Source organism: Mus musculus, chromosome 2 (genome assembly GCF_000001635.26).
Source record: "Mus musculus strain C57BL/6J chromosome 2, GRCm38.p6 C57BL/6J".
Taxonomy (NCBI): Eukaryota; Metazoa; Chordata; class Mammalia; order Rodentia; family Muridae; genus Mus; species Mus musculus.
Window position 1 is genome coordinate 57,211,195 of NC_000068.7, and position 17,975 is coordinate 57,229,169.

Sequence of the window (17,975 nt, forward strand, 5' to 3'; positions counted from 1 at the left end):
CTCAAGCAGTGAATAGCATGTGTTTGTTCCTGGGCACTGCTGTGGCTGAGCTGGTCTCCATTGCCCTTTATCACCTACTGCTAAGAGCAGTAGCCACTAAGTGTGAAAAATCAAAACAAAGCACTTTGCCGTCTCCCCAATGGAGTGAAAGCACTGGAGCCCAAATAGTGCTTAGTTACCAAAAGCCACACCAGGTGGCTAATCGAAAGGGTATTGATTTTAGCTAGTAAATAGCCCTTAATATAGTTGGAGCCTGGGTTGAATATGCAGCCTGGTAATTAGCTAATAAAGCATATGAGGGCTAGAGAGGCCTGGCTCAGCAGGAAAAGCAGCAGCCTGTCACCCGGGAAGCTGACCTTGGATGGATACCTCCTCACACAGAAGACTGAGTTATCTTCTGGAGTCCACACTGGCGGTTAAGTAGGAAATACTATAAACCTATCACAGGACATGAGATAGAACTAAAAGCAGTTGTAAATGTTCTGCAAATATTGCAGGTGCTGGAAATGCTTCCTGAAGACAGATGTTGCCGGTTAATAATCTTAAACGGTAAGGTTTAATAACTATTTTAGATTGTTAGGATAACGTTTAGTACCCCAGGGTAATTATTAAACAGTTCTCAGTTTGCTAAATCACCTGGTACTCAGGCAAATCCATAGCCTGATTAATTTGCACATTATCCAACAGCACAAGTGGGGGTGGGGGTGGGGGAAGTAATGTGAACTAGCCGGAAATCACTTTGAGAAAGAACAAATCAGGACTAGAGAAGGAAACAGGTTGTGGTTCAAAAGCCCAAAACCAAAGCTACCAAATTAGAAGTTCAGGGAATAACTCTGAGTGAGGTGGTGGCAAATACCTTTAATCCTAGCAACTGGGAGGCAGAGGGAAGCAGATCACTGTGAGATGGAGGCCAGCCTGGTCTGCATAGCTAGTTTCAAGACAGCAGGGGCTAGGCTACACAGAGAGACCCTGTCTCGTAAAAACAAGCAAACGAAAGGAACAGCTTTAGTACTTGAGTGCAACAGATTTGATCAACACAGAGATATTACTATTGGCTTTCTCTTCCTTTCTTTCTTTCTTTCTTTCTTTCTTTCTTTCTTTCTTTCTTTCTTTCTTTCTTTCCTTCCTTCCTTCCTTCCTTCCTTCCTTCCTTCCTTCCTTCCTTCCTCCTTCCTTCCTTCCTTCCTTCCTTCCTTCCTTCCTTCCTTCCTTTCTTTCTTTCTTTCTTTCTTTCTTTCTTTCTTTTCTTTCCAATTTGCTTGGTAATATTATCTAGCATGGTGGGGGTGGGGTGGGGTGGGAAGGAAACCAAAGATTATTTGTTATATAATCGCAATATTGTTATATTAAGCAATTCAAATGTTAGGGTCAGGAGAGATGGCTTAGCAGTTAAGAGCACTTGCTGCACTTCCGGTGGACTTGATTTCCTGTGGACTTTGCTTATCAGTCCTCACTGTCCTCACTTTAGAACCTCCCGCAACTCCAGCTCCAGGGGACGGGATGTCTGCTTTTGTCTGCCATAGGTAATTGCACTCATATGCTCAGCCCTCAATACGATTCTATATGTAATAAGATTATTTGTAAATGTGTAAAAGATGAATTGTAATCAACTGCATAGTGCATTTTTCAGCCCATATTCAAATTTTCTATATTGATCCATTTCCCCCATTATTGCATAAAGCAACTGAGGCAGGCTAACTTTATAAAGAGGTTTGCTTGGATGTTTCAAGTTCAGCCTCAGGGTACAGACTTTGGTGAGGCTCTCTCCTTAGCCATGTCACCTCTTTCAGATCTAAATATGGAACTGACAGTGAAGAAAAGGGTCATCACGTCTGGAAACAGGAAGCCAGAGAGGCTGGGAGGGACTAAGATTAGCCTTTCATAAAATCTGTCTCCACAGCAAGCCAGGGTTCCTAGAGAAACACTAAGACCATAGGGTATGTCCCCCCACGGATTTAAGGTACTCACACAAGGCCTCCATTCTCTAAGATCCCTCATCTTCCCATCCTACAACCCTGATGACCACTAAGTTCTTACAGACCTCTGGGGGGTAAAACGACTTCCAAAACCAAGCAGTCTCCTAATATATCTCCTAAATGTCTTTTCCAAGCTGTGCTTTGTAAAAGTAACTTCTTCACCAGATATAATTGTCTTCTCAGAAACTTACTGAATAAACTCACTCTTTATGGTTCTTTCTGAACTCTGGCTGGCTGGTTCAATCCAGCTATTCTGGTTTAAACTCCTCTCCAAACGGATTGATTTCCTCAGCTTCTCAGTGAATTGCTCTGCTTCGCCCCAATCTAACTCTGGCAATTTGTTCTAATCTTCTGGCTTCTTCCCATTATCTGGCTTCAACAGCTTCTGCTGACCTTCACTGCACAAACTGAACTGAACCCACGTTATGAACTCAACTAAACTCGGCTGCATTCAACTGAACTGACTGCAGTGGAAATGACTCCTACCCCATTCTGCCCTGAGTTAGTTGCATCTTTGTTCTGCTGTTCTAGTTAGAGTTGGGATTATCCTATCTCTGACCCTTTCTGTCAAATCTTTCTCTGATTCCTCCTCACTTTGTCTGCCTCTCAATTAGATGTCACTTTCAAACGTGGCTGCTTCCTTCTATAAACCAACCTCACCTATATTGTTTGGGATTAAAGGTGTGAACTAAGAGTGTGCCTGTATTCCAGCTAGACTGTACTATACTGTAATCCAAGGTGTGTCTGAATTCCAGCTCGATCACTAACTCTTGTTCTCTCTCTCTCTCTCTCTCTCTCTCTCTCTCTCTCTCTCCACATACACAATGAAGCTTTATTCAGCCTCAAGGACTAGAGAGAAGCTAGCTCGCTGATGCCTTGAGATTGCTGTCATCTTGAGCTTCTGCCAGTTCTCTCTCAATCCGTTTCCACTCGTTTAGTCTCTTCTTGTCTTCTCCTGCTACTCTCCTCTCCTTTGCCCGGTGTTTTAAGTAACTGTAGTGCTGGGTGCCACCGTATGCCAGGCCCAGAGAGCAGAGTACCAGCCAAACTTGATGAGCGAAGAGACCTGAACCTGGGTGCCATCTTGTCCGTGATCCGGAAGCGCCCACATGTTTGTTTTCATGGAACAGAATATCATATAGCACAGCCTGGCTTCACTTCCTGTGTAGCCAAGGGTGGCCTTGAATTCCTCATGCTCCTGCCTCTGCCTACCAGTGCTAAGGTGACAGGCAGCCTTACACTGAAAGACCCCCGACGTGGGTAGTCAATCAATCTGAGGAGACCCTCTCAAGGACCAGCGAGACCACGATTCGGATGCAAACAGCAAGAGGCTTTATTGAGAACACGGGTACCCGGGCGACGCAGTCTATCGGAGGACTGGCGCGCCGAGTGTGGAGTTTTTACCCTTTTTATAGGGCTGGGGCTGGGGAGCAAAAAGCGCGGTTACAGAAGCGAGAAGCGAGCTGGTTGGTTAGTTCGAATAAGGCTTGGGGTATTTCTCGGTCATTTGGGGAAACTGAGGTGGGACTTTTTAGTTCTAAACAATGTCTATTTTCAAGAAATGGGTATGGGAGGGGTACGAGGAAAGGGTCTAATGAAGGTTCAACAATGGGCACACACCTGGTCAGAACATTGGCAGACACACAGGTTTAAGGAGTGGCCAGAGCACTGTGCACCTCTATTTTTTTAAATCAGTGAAGCTAGTTCTGCTAACACTGACGTCTGAGAGCCATCTGTTCTTGGCCCTGAGCCGGGGCCCAGGTGTTTGACCACCGATATTTGGCCCCTGTCCCAGTATTATTCAGCCTTAATCTTTAACTGTTAATCTTTAACTGAACTTTCTTGTAACTTTTGAGAACTCAGCTCTGGTACTTTTTCATGCCTTGCAAAATGGCGTTACTGCAGCTAGCTTGCTAAGCCTGATGGTGGGGTCTTTCATTCCCCCCTCTTTCTGGAAACTGAATAAAATCTTTTATTCACGTGATTCCACTTCTTCTGGATCTATTGATTTGAGTTGGTGATACTGTTGGGTCAAAACCAGGGCCTGCACTACCGAAATTCTGTCTTTTACAAACTGGACCAAGCGGTTGAGAATACAGGGTCCGAAGAGTAGGATTAATAAAAGTATTATCAAGGGGCCCATAATGGTGGATATTAAGGTCGTGAACCATGGGGACCTGTTAAACAGTCCCTCAAACCACCCTTGTCCTGATTCGAACAATTTTTGTCTCTGGTTCAACCTTTCTCTTAGCTTTGCCATGCTATCTCTTACTACGCCAGTGTGGTCCGCGTAGAAACAGCATTCTTCTTTTAGGGCAGCACATAATCCTCCTTCTTTTAGGAACAGTAGATCTAATCCCCTCCGGTTCTGTAGGACCACCTCAGACAACGAGGTCAGAGACTTTTTTAGGGCACTGACTGACTTTTTTAAAGCCCCAAGGTCTGTATGTATGGCTGCCTGGAGCTGCTCGAATTGTTTGGTGGCCACTAGGGCTGTAGTCCCGGTTCCTACTCCTGCAGCTATGCCGCCCATAGTAAGTCCTCCCAACAGCAGGGCCAGAGTTAATGACACCGGCTCTCTTTTATATTTGGTTTTTTTCTCAAACTGGCCATAAACATAACCAGGGGAGTGGTAGGTCACCTTTGGCCAGAGCTCAACCAGGACACAGTAATCGGTGGTGAGGTCGAGTACAGTGGTAGATAGGCAGGGAGTGAGCCCGGTGTTGCAAGCCCAAATGGTCCCGGCGGGAGCAGCCAGATAGTAGGACCCGTCGCTCGTCTTCTGGGTGGTATTACACAGGGCCTGATGGGTTTTGGGAACTGCTCCTACGCAGAGTCCCTGTCCGGTCACTTCGGACAGGGTCAGCTTGTGTTGGGAGGCCACGGAGCAGTTAGCTGGGGCAGAGGTATGGTTGGAATAAGTACCTAGGACGGCAACCCCTTCGTAGTAGGGGGGTCCCGCTACCAGACACAACCAGCACTCTTGGGTTTTGTCGGGACTGGTGAGGTTGAGAGCTTGGTAGGCTCCATCTACCAGGTTTAGCAGCCTGTCTCCCGTCCCAGGTTGTTGAGAAGGTGGGGCAGTCTCAGGGACTATAGAGGCTGCGCCTGGAGGAGGAGGCTGAGGAGGCCTGGGGAGCATGATCTGCACGGGTCGGGAGGGGGGTAACTGGTCAGTGATCACGGGATTAGGCCCAATGGGGACGCGGGGCCCTATATTGAGGACCTGGCGGGTCAAAGAGAACCAGGTCACCGGGTCGGTCCCTGTGGATCGGTACAGTCTTAGTCCCCATACTTTGGGGCCATCCCAGCTGGCCTTTTTGCCCGCGTCAGTGAATTCCAGGACTAGGGGATTGCATCGACCCCCCGGTGTGGCGCCCTTGATGTCACTGGAGACCGCTGAGGAATCATAACAGGGGCCCTGATTCCGAGGGGTGTTTCCTCGCTTAAGGGAAATTAGGTCCCATGATGATGATGGCTTCCAGTATGCCTGTCCAGTGGTCTCACAGCCCCATTTGCCACAGTAGCCCTCTCTCGGCCCTCCACACCCTGTTGGTACAGTATGCCCGGGGCAAACATAGAAGTCAAATGTTCTTGCCCTTTTTCTTTCCCCGGGAGTGCGACACCCGAGTCCAGTCTCATCCCAGTCGTCCCCTATTAAATCGCACAAGTCAAAGTACAGTTTAGGAAAGGCATCGGTCATTGTCCCCAGGAGGGAGGTAGCATTAGCTGTTTGTCCTGTCATTAAGTTGGTAACTCTCCAAGTAACATTGAAGACCTGATGAGGGCTGTCATGTTGTACTGATACTCCTGCCCTTATTAAGATCCCCAGGATTATTAGGGGGCCCCACGGGTTAATCTTATCTTTAAGGGGTTTTGAGAACGCTGGACCTTCCATGTCGGTCCTGATGCTGTTCCGGCCGGAGGGGTTGTCGCCGCTTTTACGTGAGCGGCGTGGATCCACGCAGCGATGCCGTCTACTTTGAGAGCGGTGGGGGTGGTCAGCAGGACGGTGTAGGGTCCTTTCCAGCGAGGTTCCAAGTTCTTAGTCTGGTGCCGGCGTACCCACACGGTGTCGCCGACACGGAAGGGGTGTGGTATCACTGGCTGGTCCAGCTGGTCCTGATAGGCAGCGGCCAGTGGCTTCCAGACCTCTCGTTGTACTGCTTGGAGGGCCTGTAAGTGAGCTTGGAGAGAGGGGCTATTAGTAAACTTTGACATTTCAGGATCATGGAAATTAACAAGGGGCGGGGGCGCCCCATACAGGATTTCATACGGAGTGAGTCCATGGGGGCCCGGAGTGTTGCGGGCTCGGTAGAGGGCTAAGGGAAGTAGGAGTACCCAGTCTCTAGTGCCAGTTGCAAGCGTTAATTTGGTCAAAGTCTCCTTGATTGTCCTATTCATTCTTTCTACCTGACCTGAACTCTGGGGTCTGTAAGCACAATGTAGTTTCCAATCAATCCCCAGTAGCTTGGCCACCGACTGACTTACCTGGGAGACGAAGGCAGGCCCATTATCAGTCCCCAACACTTGGGGCATTCCAAACCTTGGAAATATTTCTTCCAGAAGTTTCTTGGTCACTATTTTGGCAGTCTCATGTTTGGTTGGGAAGGCTTCAACCCAGCCAGAGAACGTGTCCACGAATACCAGGAGATACTTGTACCCATACAGTCCGGGCTTCACTTCAGTAAAGTCAATTTCCCAATGGGTGCCTGGTCGATGTCCTCTTACTCGTGTTCCGGCCCTGATCTTAGTCTTACTGGCATTTACTTGGACACAGGCTTGGCATGATTCCGCCACCTCGTGGAGGATCTTATCTTTATTTAGCATGTAATAGGGGCTTTCTTTCCTGTCTAGAAGTGCCCTCATCTTCTGATAGCTAAGGTGGGTGAGCTGGTGAAGGAAGTCTAATAATTCAAAGGTGAACTGGTCAGGCATCACAGGTTTACCTTGCAGGACCCAATATTTTTTCTCTCTATCATATGTGGCTCCCAACTCTTGTAGGTTCTTTATATCTGTCTCAGTATAATGGAAGAAGTCTGGAGTGTACGGGGTTGAGGTCTCTATGAGAAGTGAGGAGGCCTTTGTGTCAGTCCCCATGGCTGCTTCCCGGGCTGCCTGGTCCGCCATTCGGTTGCCTTTAGCTTCAGCACTATTGCCTTTCTGATGTCCTGGGCAGTGAATTATACTGAGTCTTTTGGGCAGAAAGAGAGCTTTCAGTAAGGCCAAGATTTCGCCCTTGTTCTTGATCTCCTTGCCTTCTGAGGTGAGCAACCCACGTCTCCTATATATTTTTCCATGGACATGGGCGGTAGCAAAGGCATAGCGGCTATCAGTATAAACATTTAGCTTCTTACCTTCTGCCATCTTTAGGGCCTGGGTGAGTGCTATTAGTTCAGCTCGCTGGGCGGATGTCCCGGCTGGCAACGCCTTGGCCCAGATTACCTCGGTCTCGGTGGTCACCGCTGCTCCAGCCCTACGTTGTCCCTCTTGCAGGAAGCTGCTTCCATCTGTATACCAGGTGTGGTCGGCGTCTGGGAGGGGCTGGTCCGTGAGGTCTGGTCTGGTTCCGTGTGTCTCGGCCAAGATCTCGAGGCAGTCATGGTGAGGCTCTTTCCCCGGTAGGGGGAGCAACGTAGCCGGGTTTAGGGCTACCACCGGTCCGAACTGGACCCGGTCCGTATCTAGGAGCATCGCCTGATAGTGGGTCATGCGGGCGTTGGATAGCCAGCGGTCAGGGGGTTGCTTGACTAGTGCCTCTACTGCATGGGGGGCCAGGATGACTAGCGGCTGTCCCATGGTTAGCTTGCCTGCATCTTTTGTCAGAACGGCAATGGCTGCTACCATCCGTAGGCAAGGGGGCCACCCAGCTGCCACTGGGTCTAGCTTTTTGGACAGGTAGGCCACCGGCCGACGCCAAGGTCCCAGTTTTTGCGTTAGGACGCCTTTGGCGTAGCCCTGCTTCTCGTCAACAAAGAGTTCAAAAGGCTTAGTCAAATCTGGCAATCCCAGGGCTGGGGCAGTTAGAAGAGCCTGTTTGATTTCTTGATAGGCCTTTTGCTGGTCTGGGCCCCAATTAAACAGAGTCCCCGTTTTGGTGAGAGGGTACAAGGGGGCTGCCATTTCTGCAAACCCAGGGATCCAGAGGCGACAGAAGCCTGCCGTCCCTAGGAACTCCCTTAGTTGTCGAGGGGTCTTCGGAGTAGGCTGCCCCATCACAGTCTCTTTTCTGGCCTCAGTCAGCCATCTCTGACCCTCTTTTAGAAGATACCCCAGATACTTGACCTGTTTCTGGCAAATTTGGGCTTTCTTGGCCGAGGCCCGATACCCGAGGTTCCCTAGGGTTTGTAACAGGGCCCGAGTACCTTGTTGGCAGTCGAGCTCAGAAGTGGCGGCCAGCAGTAAGTCATCCACGTACTGTAGCAGGATCAAGTCTGGGTGCTGGATCCGGAAGTCTGCTAGGTCTCTGTGCAGTGCCTCATCAAACAGGGTGGGACTGTTTTTGAAACCCTGTGGGAGTCTGGTCCAGGTCAATTGTCCTGAGATTCCCATCTCTGGATCTCTCCACTCAAAGGCGAAGAGAGGCTGACTGGTGGGGTGGAGTCTCAGGCAGAAAAAGGCATCCTTTAAATCAAGCACAGTGTACCACTGGTGGGACGGTGGGAGCCCGCTCAAGAGGTTGTAAGGGTTGGGCACGGTGGGGTGGATGTCTTCCACCCGCTTGTTGACTTCTCTCAGATCCTGGACAGGCCTATAATCATTAGTCCCTGGTTTCTTAACGGGTAGCAGGGGCGTGTTCCAGGGGGACTGGCAGGGTACCAGTATTCCCTGGTCCAACAGTCTCTGTATGTGGGGCTTGATCCCCAGTCTGGCTTCTTGTGACATGGGGTATTGTTTTATGGACACGGGGGTAGAGGTTGCCTTCAGAGGTATGATCAGAGGAGCTTGGCGAACTGCCAGTCCCATGCCCCCGGTTTCCGCCCAGACCTGGGGAAAATCAGAAAGCCAGGTGGACCCTAGAGAAACATCCGGCTCTTTTGAGGTCTCATGTAGCCGATACTCATCTTCTATGTTTAGGGTCAGCACTTGCAGGGGCAGTCCCATTGGTCCCATAACCTGAGCTCCTGATCCCTCGAAGTGGATTTGGGCTTTTAGTTTAGTCAGCAAGTCTCTTCCTAGCAGAGGATAGGGGCAGTCTGGTACATGGAGGAAAGAGTGGGTGACCTTACCGGTAGCTAGATGTACTTTGCGATCCGTGGTCCAGCGATACCGCTTTCCTCCAGTAGCCCCTTGGACCCAGGCAGCCTTGTCACTTAGGGGTCCAGGATTTTGGGTCAGCACGGAGTGTTGGGCCCCAGTATCTACCAGGAAGGTGACGGGTTGCCCCCCGACTTTGAGGGTTATCCTGGGTTCAGGGGGGGGCTCCTGACCCTGACCTCCCTAGTCACCTAAGGTTAGGAGGGAGGTCTGGGGCCTCAGTCCTCGGGGCCCTCGTGGCTTCTTTGGGCAGTCCTTAGCCCAGTGTCCCTTTTCTTTGCAGTAGGCGCATTGGTCCTTATCAAGTTGGGGCCTCCTCCGCTCTCCCCCCTGTCTATCCTGTCTCTGACCAATAACTACAGTGGCCAAGAGCTTGCTCATCTCTCTATGTCTCCTGCGGTCCCTTTCTTTCTCTCTCTGCTCATCCTCTGCCCTACGGCGTTCTTCTTTTTCCTCTGTTTCTCTCTTGATACGTTCCTCTCTTTCTTCCGGGGTTTCTCGCTTATTAAAGATCTTTTCAGCTTCCCTCACTAAGTCTCCTAAGGTCTTGCTCTTTAAATCTTCTAACCGCTCTAACTTTCGCCCGATATCCGGGGCAGACTGCCAGATGAATGACATAGACACATTGGTTTCTTGCCCTGGGTCCTCAGGGTCATAAGGAGTGTACCTGCGATAGGCCTCTTTGAGTCTCTCTAAAAAGGCTGAGGGAGACTCATTAGGTCCCTGGGTTATCCCTTTTACCTTGGCCAAATTGGTGGGACTTCTGCCCGCGTTCTGGAGACCCGCTAAGAGCAACTGGCGATAGAGGACTAGGTGGTTCCTACCTTCTGTAGTGGTGTAATCCCAACCGGGGCGTTCAAGGGGAAAAGCAGCATTGACTTCATTAGGCAACTGAGTGGGGCGTCCATCATTGCCCCGGACTGCCTTTCTAGCCTCTAGGAGCACCCGCTGCTTTTCTTCTCCGGTCAGCAGGGTCCCCAACAACTGCTGACAGTCGTCCCAGGTGGGCTGGTGGGTGATGAGGACGGACTCAATCAAGGCCGTCAATTTACCTGGATCTTCAGAAAAGGAAGGGTTATTATTTTTCCAATTGTATAAATCCGAAGAGGAAAACGGCCAATACTGAAGCTGGCCATCTCCCCCCATGCGGAGTGGAAATGCCTGGGAGGTGGTGGAGTCCACTGCGGGAGGGTCTCTCCTTCCCCGCAGTCGAGACACCATGGGAGAAGGGGGGGAAACCTCGGAGGTGGTGGCCGCCTCTTCTTCGTCGTTCTCCCTGGCAGAGGAGGAGGGTTGTGCTCTGTACGGCGGGGGGTCCTCTGTGAGAAGGTCAATGAGGGGTCCGCCGCTATCAGGGAGAACCTGGGGCTTAGGAGGTTTGGACTTTATAGAGGGGGTAAGGGCAGGGTAAAGGGCAGATCGGGACGGAGGTTGCGCAGAAGGACCGGGCGGGAGGACGGGAGCTGTCGGCAAGGGAGGAAGTTTAGGAGACACAAACGGTTTGACCCACGGAGGGGGGTCATAGGCAAGTGCCTCCCAGGTGACGATATATGGGACCTGATCCGGGTGTCCGTGGGGACCAGGACAAAACACTCTAGACTTAACCTGAGAGATAATACTTAAATTGAAAGTACCATCCTGAGGCCATCCCACATTGAAAGTTGGCCATTCAGCGGAACAGAAGGTAATCCAGCGCCTCTTCCTGACATCCACAGACTGGTTGGATGCAATGCGCTGGACATCTCCCCAGTGCTGCAAGGTTAAACTCAGAGGGGTAGTTACGGTCTGTCCCATGATCTCGAAAACACTTAAAGACAGAAGAAAACTAACGAAGAACAAAAGAACAACAAACAAATCAGACGCGCGGCGCGGCTTCGGCGTAAAACCGAAAGCAAAAATTCAGACGGGGGCGGGAAGTGTCTCTGTCTCTCGTCCCCCAACAAAGCCACGTACAGTGGCGGAGCTCCAAAAAGTCCGACTCGGGTAGGTTAACTGATACAGAATGGGCCACAAAACGGGCCCCCGAGGCCGCTGGGACGTCTCCCAGGGGCTGCGGCCGGGAATACGAACTCGTCAGTTCTTCCGCGGAACCGCCAGATACAGATCTAGTTAGCTAACTAGTACAGACGCAGGCGCAAACATTGGATGCCGGCACAAACACGCACGAAGACAGAGACAGACACGAAACGACCGCTGGCCAGCTTACCTCCCGGCGGGGGGTCGGTGGTCCCTGGGCAGGGGTCTCCAAATCTCGGTGGAACCTCCAAATGAAAGACCCCCGACGTGGGTAGTCAATCAATCTGAGGAGACCCTCTCAAGGACCAGCGAGACCACGATTCGGATGCAAACAGCAAGAGGCTTTATTGAGAACACGGGTACCCGGGCGACGCAGTCTATCGGAGGACTGGCGCGCCGAGTGTGGAGTTTTTACCCTTTTTATAGGGCTGGGGCTGGGGAGCAAAAAGCGCGGTTACAGAAGCGAGAAGCGAGCTGGTTGGTTAGTTCGAATAAGGCTTGGGGTATTTCTCGGTCATTTGGGGAAACTGAGGTGGGACTTTTTAGTTCTAAACAATGTCTATTTTCAAGAAATGGGTATGGGAGGGGTACGAGGAAAGGGTCTAATGAAGGTTCAACAATGGGCACACACCTGGTCAGAACATTGGCAGACACACAGGTTTAAGGAGTGGCCAGAGCACTGTGCACCTCTATTTTTTTAAATCAGTGAAGCTAGTTCTGCTAACACTGACGTCTGAGAGCCATCTGTTCTTGGCCCTGAGCCGGGGCCCAGGTGTTTGACCACCGATATTTGGCCCCTGTCCCAGTATTATTCAGCCTTAATCTTTAACTGTTAATCTTTAACTGAACTTTCTTGTAACTTTTGAGAACTCAGCTCTGGTACTTTTTCATGCCTTGCAAAATGGCGTTACTGCAGCTAGCTTGCTAAGCCTGATGGTGGGGTCTTTCAACACCACCACTAGCTTAAAGCAAAAAATGATTCAGAGGTGATTTACAGGACTTCACATCTCTTAGGGTGGCATGTAATACCTGTTTGCCTTGGCTGATCACACCAAGTTTAACTGCAGGCTAATGTGGTGCCCCAGTTGGATATGGGAGGCTTTCTCCAGCTCTCCTCAGTCTCCACACCTCCTCATTTTCTTTACACTTGCTTAACCTATTACCTTGACTGCTAGAGACATTTGACCCTTGACCTGAAGGTGTATCACATGTAGTTGGGAGTGGGATGAGAGCCTATAACCCTGTCTGCCTGGTACATATGTATGCTCAGCAACGACCCATTGAATGATAGGAGTTAGAAATGCTTGAAAGGAAGTAGTGTATGAGGAGTATTTCAGACACTCAAGTTCGGAAACCATACTGGTGTGAGGAAGCTTTGTCTCCTTATCAATGTGGAGCAGACAGCATGGCTCTAGGGGCTGGGTTCTTATTTGAACTGGACAGAAATGTATCCTTCCATTGGGGAAATCAGAACAGAACAAGGAGGAATAATTCATTTAAAATTTTGCAGAACTCAAGGCTTTTGTTAGCTGACTTTACATTTATGGAGAACCCTGAAGCAGACTGGGTGTTTTAGAGGTGAGTTTTGAATCAAGGCATGACTCTAAAGAGTGTTTAAGGAAGAGGACAGAGGATGGGCAAAGGAAGGAAGCAGAACTAGAGATAGAATCCCAACAGAGCCTCAAGCAAGCCCCGAGGGCAGTAGAGAGGGCCAACTGTAGAAGTTATCTTCCAAAGATCTAACCAGGTCTCAACTTTCCTGTCTCATCCAGTCACAAGATAATGACCAGCCTAGAAAAAGAATGGGACAGTTCTAGAGGAGTTGTCTACCCAAGGTTATTCATTACCTGGAGATGTGTTTAGCAGCTGGGAACTTAAGCCCTGTTTGAAGGAGGATTTGGGTCCATGTGATGGTTAGCCTTGATTGTCAACTGGATTTGGATGCCTGGGGTGAAGAGTAAAACCCACTTCTGCTTGGGCTTCTGAGACTGTTTCCTGAGACTGCGGACACAGAGGAGAATAGCCAAGGTGGAAAGACTCTGAATGTGGGCTGGTAGCCTGCTCAGACTAAACAGGAAAAAAGGAACCAATTGGAGCGGGGAACCTCTCTGTTCTTCATGAACCTGGGCACTTACGGCTGGTGTTACTGTCAGTGTACAGCGGACTCCAGCTTTGTCAGTCCTTCAACATGGACTCCCAGGTGATTCTAATGTGACTCTCTAAGGAGCATCAGGACCCTGTGCCTCAGATTGAGGGTTCATTGTTGGTTTCCTTGTTCTAAGGCTTTAGTCTTAGACTCAGCTGTTCCTGGTGTCTCTGAATATCCAGAGTGGCCTTTGTTGGACTGTCCATCCATCCACTCTAATAAATCTCTGTAAGTATATGTGTCTAGGTATGTATGTATCTTACACGTAGACATTTTTTCCTTCTGTCTAAATTTTAGGAATTACTAGAAAATTCCTTGAGCAAAGCATTATAGAACTAACTAGAAACATTTAAATTACACGATAATGTTCAAAACCTTGTCTAGTTTTTTTCACATGTTAGAGGGATCAACAACCTAAAATAGAGTGGATGAGGCATCGCAAATCTTACAAAACTTTAGTGTTGCTTGGATATTTCACGGAGTAGAACATTCAGACCCTTTACACGGTTGTAAGTTGCTCTGCACCCTGAATGGAAAACACCCTACATGCATGTTTCTAGGATGCTCGGAAAGCTTTGGCTATAGAAGGATTGGTGCCAAAGGCAAATAAACAGCGAAGGTGGCACTAGTTTCCTGTGGGAGCTATAATCAATAGCCACAAAGTTAGAGGTTTAAACAATAGGAATTTATTACACAGTTCTGAAGGCCAGATGTCCAAAATAAGTATCAGTGGCCTGAAATCAGAGGGTTGTCAGGGTTACACTGCCTCAGAAGGCACATGGAGAGCCGTGGTTTGGGTTTCTTTTTGTTTGCTTGGCTGACATCACTTCTTGGCTTATTTCCATCTTTGCACACATGCTTATACTATCTTCTACTCCCTGGTTGTGTACAGTCTCATTACCTTTCTCTTTGAAGAAAGGATGTAGCCCAGCACGGTGGTACATACCTTCAATCCCTGCAGTAGGGAGGCAGAGGGAGGCAGATAGTTTGGGATCAGTGAAAGACTACATAGTGAGGCCTTTTCTAAATCAGATAAGATAAAAACAAACCAAGGAAAAGAAAACAAGGGCCGGGCAGTGGTGCTGCATGCCTTTAATCCCAGCACTTGGGAGGCAGAGACAGACGGATTTCTGAGTTCCAGGCCAGCCTGGTCTACAAAGTGAGTTCCAGGACAGCCAAGACTATACAGAGAAACCCTGTCTTGAAAAACCAAAAAAAAAAAAAAAAAAAAAAAGAAAAAAAAGAAAAAAAGAAAGACAAAAATAAGCAAACAAGCAAATAAACGAAAAATCATTCGAAGACTGCTGAGACAATCAGTCAGCCTAGTCCTGATGACCCAATTCAGTCCTTGGGGCACACATGAAGGTAGAAGGCAGGAATCTACCCCACAGTGCTGTTGTCTGGCCCCCATGAGTGGATGGTGGCATGAGAGTGTAGCACACACTGAGGCACACACACAAACACAAGCAATAAATACAACAGAGTTAAGGAAAGCACACGTGCTTTATAATTAGGGCTGACACTGGTAACAACTTCTCTGTGTCTCAAGTACTTAACCAAGTTTGCAAAGTTCTTTTCCCTACCGAGACCAATCAACAGGTTTCAGAGATTAGGACAGAGTCTGAGAGATCACGTATTCTCTCTAGTAGTACGCAGGAGCTCTTTTTTCTTTCCTTTCCTTTCCTTTCCTTTCCTTTCCTTTCCTTTCCTTTCCTTTCCTTTCCTTTCCTTTCCTTTTCTTTCTTTCTTTTTTTTTTTTCTTTTTTCTTTTTTGGTTTTTCGAGACAGGGTTTTTCTGTGTAGCCCTGGCTGTTCTGGAACTCACTCAGTAGAGCAGACTGGCTACAGAAATCCACCTGCTTCTGCCTTCCAAGTGCTGGGATTAAAAGCATGTGCTACCACTACCCGGCCACAGGAGCTCTTAAATCATTTATTTATTTATTTAGGACTTCATCTTCTAGCCAGGTTGACCTTGAACTCAACAGATCCCTCTGGGTTTTGGCTTATAGGTGTGTCTGCCACCACACTCAGCTAAGAGCTTGCCTTCGCCTCTCACTAGTCTGAAGACGAAGCTTTTCACCTGACACAAGAGCAGGAGCAGCCAGGCATGGCAGCACAGTGTGTAGTCTCAGCACCGAGAAAGGTGACCTGGAGGGTGGTTGTGAGTTTAAGGCTAGCCTAGGCTACAGAGGAAAACCCAGTGTTAAAACACTGTATCTGTATGGAGCACAGGGGTGGAAAAGTGGACTGTGGAGTGATGTATACATATGTTGCACACATACGTAGGCTGTTACGCCGCTACAAAGACAAATTAGAAGTTGTGCTTTGCAGGAAGATTGAAGGAATGGATGATCGCCATATGAAACAACATAAACCAGTCTCAAAAACTTCCATGTTTCTTCTCATATATAAATAAAAACCCCCAAAAGGCACAAAAGCAGAAGTGGCAGAAATTTAGTCTCCAGTAACCCAAAATCCAAACAAGCAAACCAAACAGCCATCCATTAAACTGCGGTTTCTCCTTGATGGCTGTTACAGGGTGTTCTTCTGTCTTACTGTCTTGTACACTCTGCACAGAGTTCCTTGAAAACTTTGCTTCTGGATAGAGGGTGATGGGGAGTGGCGCACACCTTTAAACCCAGCATTAGGAGGCAGAGGCAGGTGGATCTCTGGGTTTGAGGTCAGACTGGTTTAAAGATCAAACTGTAGGATAGTCAGGGCTGCACAGAGAATCTCTGTCTCAAAAAAAAAAAAAAAAAGCAGGGGAAGGGAGGGCGAGAAACAAAGAGAGGAAGGAAGAAAGGAAGGAAGGAAGAGAGAGAGAAGCTTCAATTTGTAATTCCCAGATAACAGAAGCAAGGCTCTCTACCTTTGGGCCTTCCATGTGAGCCTCTGATAATGATGATGATTTTGCTGATAGAGGAGGAATGAGGAAGAGGTTTGGAAGCTAATGTGTTTGCTGAGGACACAGCACCTGCTAGCCTCTGGCATGTGCTCCCTGTGTGCAGAATGCTTTCATCTTGGCTTGGTTGAAATTAGGTCAGAGCCTGCCTGTTTCAAAGCTCCTAAACTCAGTGATCTTCTCTCCTCCCCCACCCCCTGGTGTGTGTGTGTGTGTGTGTGTGCGTGCACACTCGCGCATTGGGACAGGTTCTCACTATATTGCCCTGGAACTATGGCACTATGTAGATCAAGCTTGCCTAATAGAAATCTGCCCCCCAAACAGTCTTTTTCTCTTTCTTTCTTTCTTTCTTTCTTTCTTTCTTTCTTTCTTTCTTTCTTTCTTTCTTTCTTTCTTTCTTTCTTTCTTTAAAATTTTTTATTAGATATTTTCTTTAATTACATTTCAAATGTTATCTACTTTCCTAGTTTTCCCTCTTAAAATCCCCTGTCCCCTCCCTCCTCCCCCTGCTCCCCGACCCACTCACTCCCATTCCTGGCCCTGGCATTCCCTTATACTGGGGCAAAGAGCCTTCACAGGACCAAGGGCCTCTCCTCCCATTGATGGCCGACTAGGCCATCCTCTGCTACACATACAGCTAGAGCCACAAGTTCCACCATGTGCTTTCTTTGATTGGTGGTATAGTTCCAAGGAGCTCTAGAGGTACTGGTTAGTTCATATTGATGTTCCTTCCATGGGGCTTCAGCCCCCTTCAGCTCCCTGGGTATTTCTCTGGCTCCTTCATTGGGGACCTTGTGCTCCATCCAATGGATGACTGTGAGCATCCACTTCTGTATTTGCCAGGCACTGGCAGAGCCTCACAGGAGACACCTATATCAGGCTCCTGTCAGCAGGCTCTGCTGGCATCTGCCTAGTGCCTGGGTTTGGCGGTTGTTTATGGGGTGGATCCCCAAGTGGGGCAGTCTCTGGGTGGTCATTCCTTCAGGCTCTGCTCCGAACTTTGTCTCTGTAACTCCTTCCATGGGTATTTTGTTTCCCATTCTAAGAAGGAATGAAGTATCCACACTTTGGTCTTCTTTCTTCTTGAGTTTCATGTGTTTTGCAAGTTGTATCTTGGGTATTCTAAGTTTCTGAGCTAATATCAACTTATCAGTGAGTGAATATCATGTGTGTTCTTTTGTGATTGGGTTACCTCACTAAGGATATCTTCCAGATACAACCATTTGCTTAAGAATTTCATAAATTCATTGTTTCTAATAGCTGAGTAGTACACCATTGTGTAAATGTACCACATTTTCTGTATCCATTCTTCTTTTGAGAGATATCTGGGTTGTTTCCAACTTCTGGCTCTTATAAATAAGGCTGAGATCTAAATAACTTTAAAAGTCCCACAGTCTTTACATATTCTTAAAATTTCAATCTCTTAAAATTCTAAGTCTTTTTACAATTAAAAGTCTCTTTAATTGTGGGCTCCACTAAAACAGTTACTTCCTTCAAGAGGGAAAATATCAGGGCACAGTCACAATCAAAAGCAAAAGTCAATCTCCAACCGTCCAATGTCTGGGACACAGTGGAGCATGTGTCCTTATTACCAGTTGGAACATCTTCTGGGTATATTCCCAGGAGAGGTATTGCTGGATCTTCCAGTAGTACTATATCCAATTTTCTGAGGAACCAC

At 48.3% G+C, this 17,975-nt stretch overlaps 1 protein-coding gene, 1 long non-coding RNA gene and 1 pseudogene across 2 annotated transcripts; 1 reads left to right on the top strand and 2 right to left on the bottom strand.

The window, feature by feature from the left end:
* Atp5k-ps4 (ATP synthase, H+ transporting, mitochondrial F1F0 complex, subunit E, pseudogene 4) lies at positions 2,852 to 3,053 on the bottom strand (annotated as a pseudogene).
* Positions 4,984 to 9,168, bottom strand: Gm52512 (predicted gene, 52512). The gene is made up of 3 exons (XM_030252285.1): positions 8,342 to 9,168; positions 6,468 to 7,588; positions 4,984 to 6,163 (listed from the first exon to the last, which is right to left on the bottom strand). Exons 1-3 carry the CDS (start codon positions 9,087 to 9,089, stop codon positions 6,077 to 6,079), a joined length of 1,956 nt encoding a protein of 651 aa, XP_030108145.1. The 5' UTR covers positions 9,090 to 9,168; the 3' UTR covers positions 4,984 to 6,076.
* A 2,954-nt stretch (positions 9,169 to 12,122) lies between these two features.
* Gm39813 lies at positions 12,123 to 13,630 on the top strand. Its single transcript, XR_866202.1, has 2 exons — positions 12,123 to 12,827; positions 13,022 to 13,630. It is a non-coding gene; the product is annotated as a predicted gene, 39813 (long non-coding RNA).
* Positions 13,631 to 17,975: the final 4,345 nt, after the last annotated feature.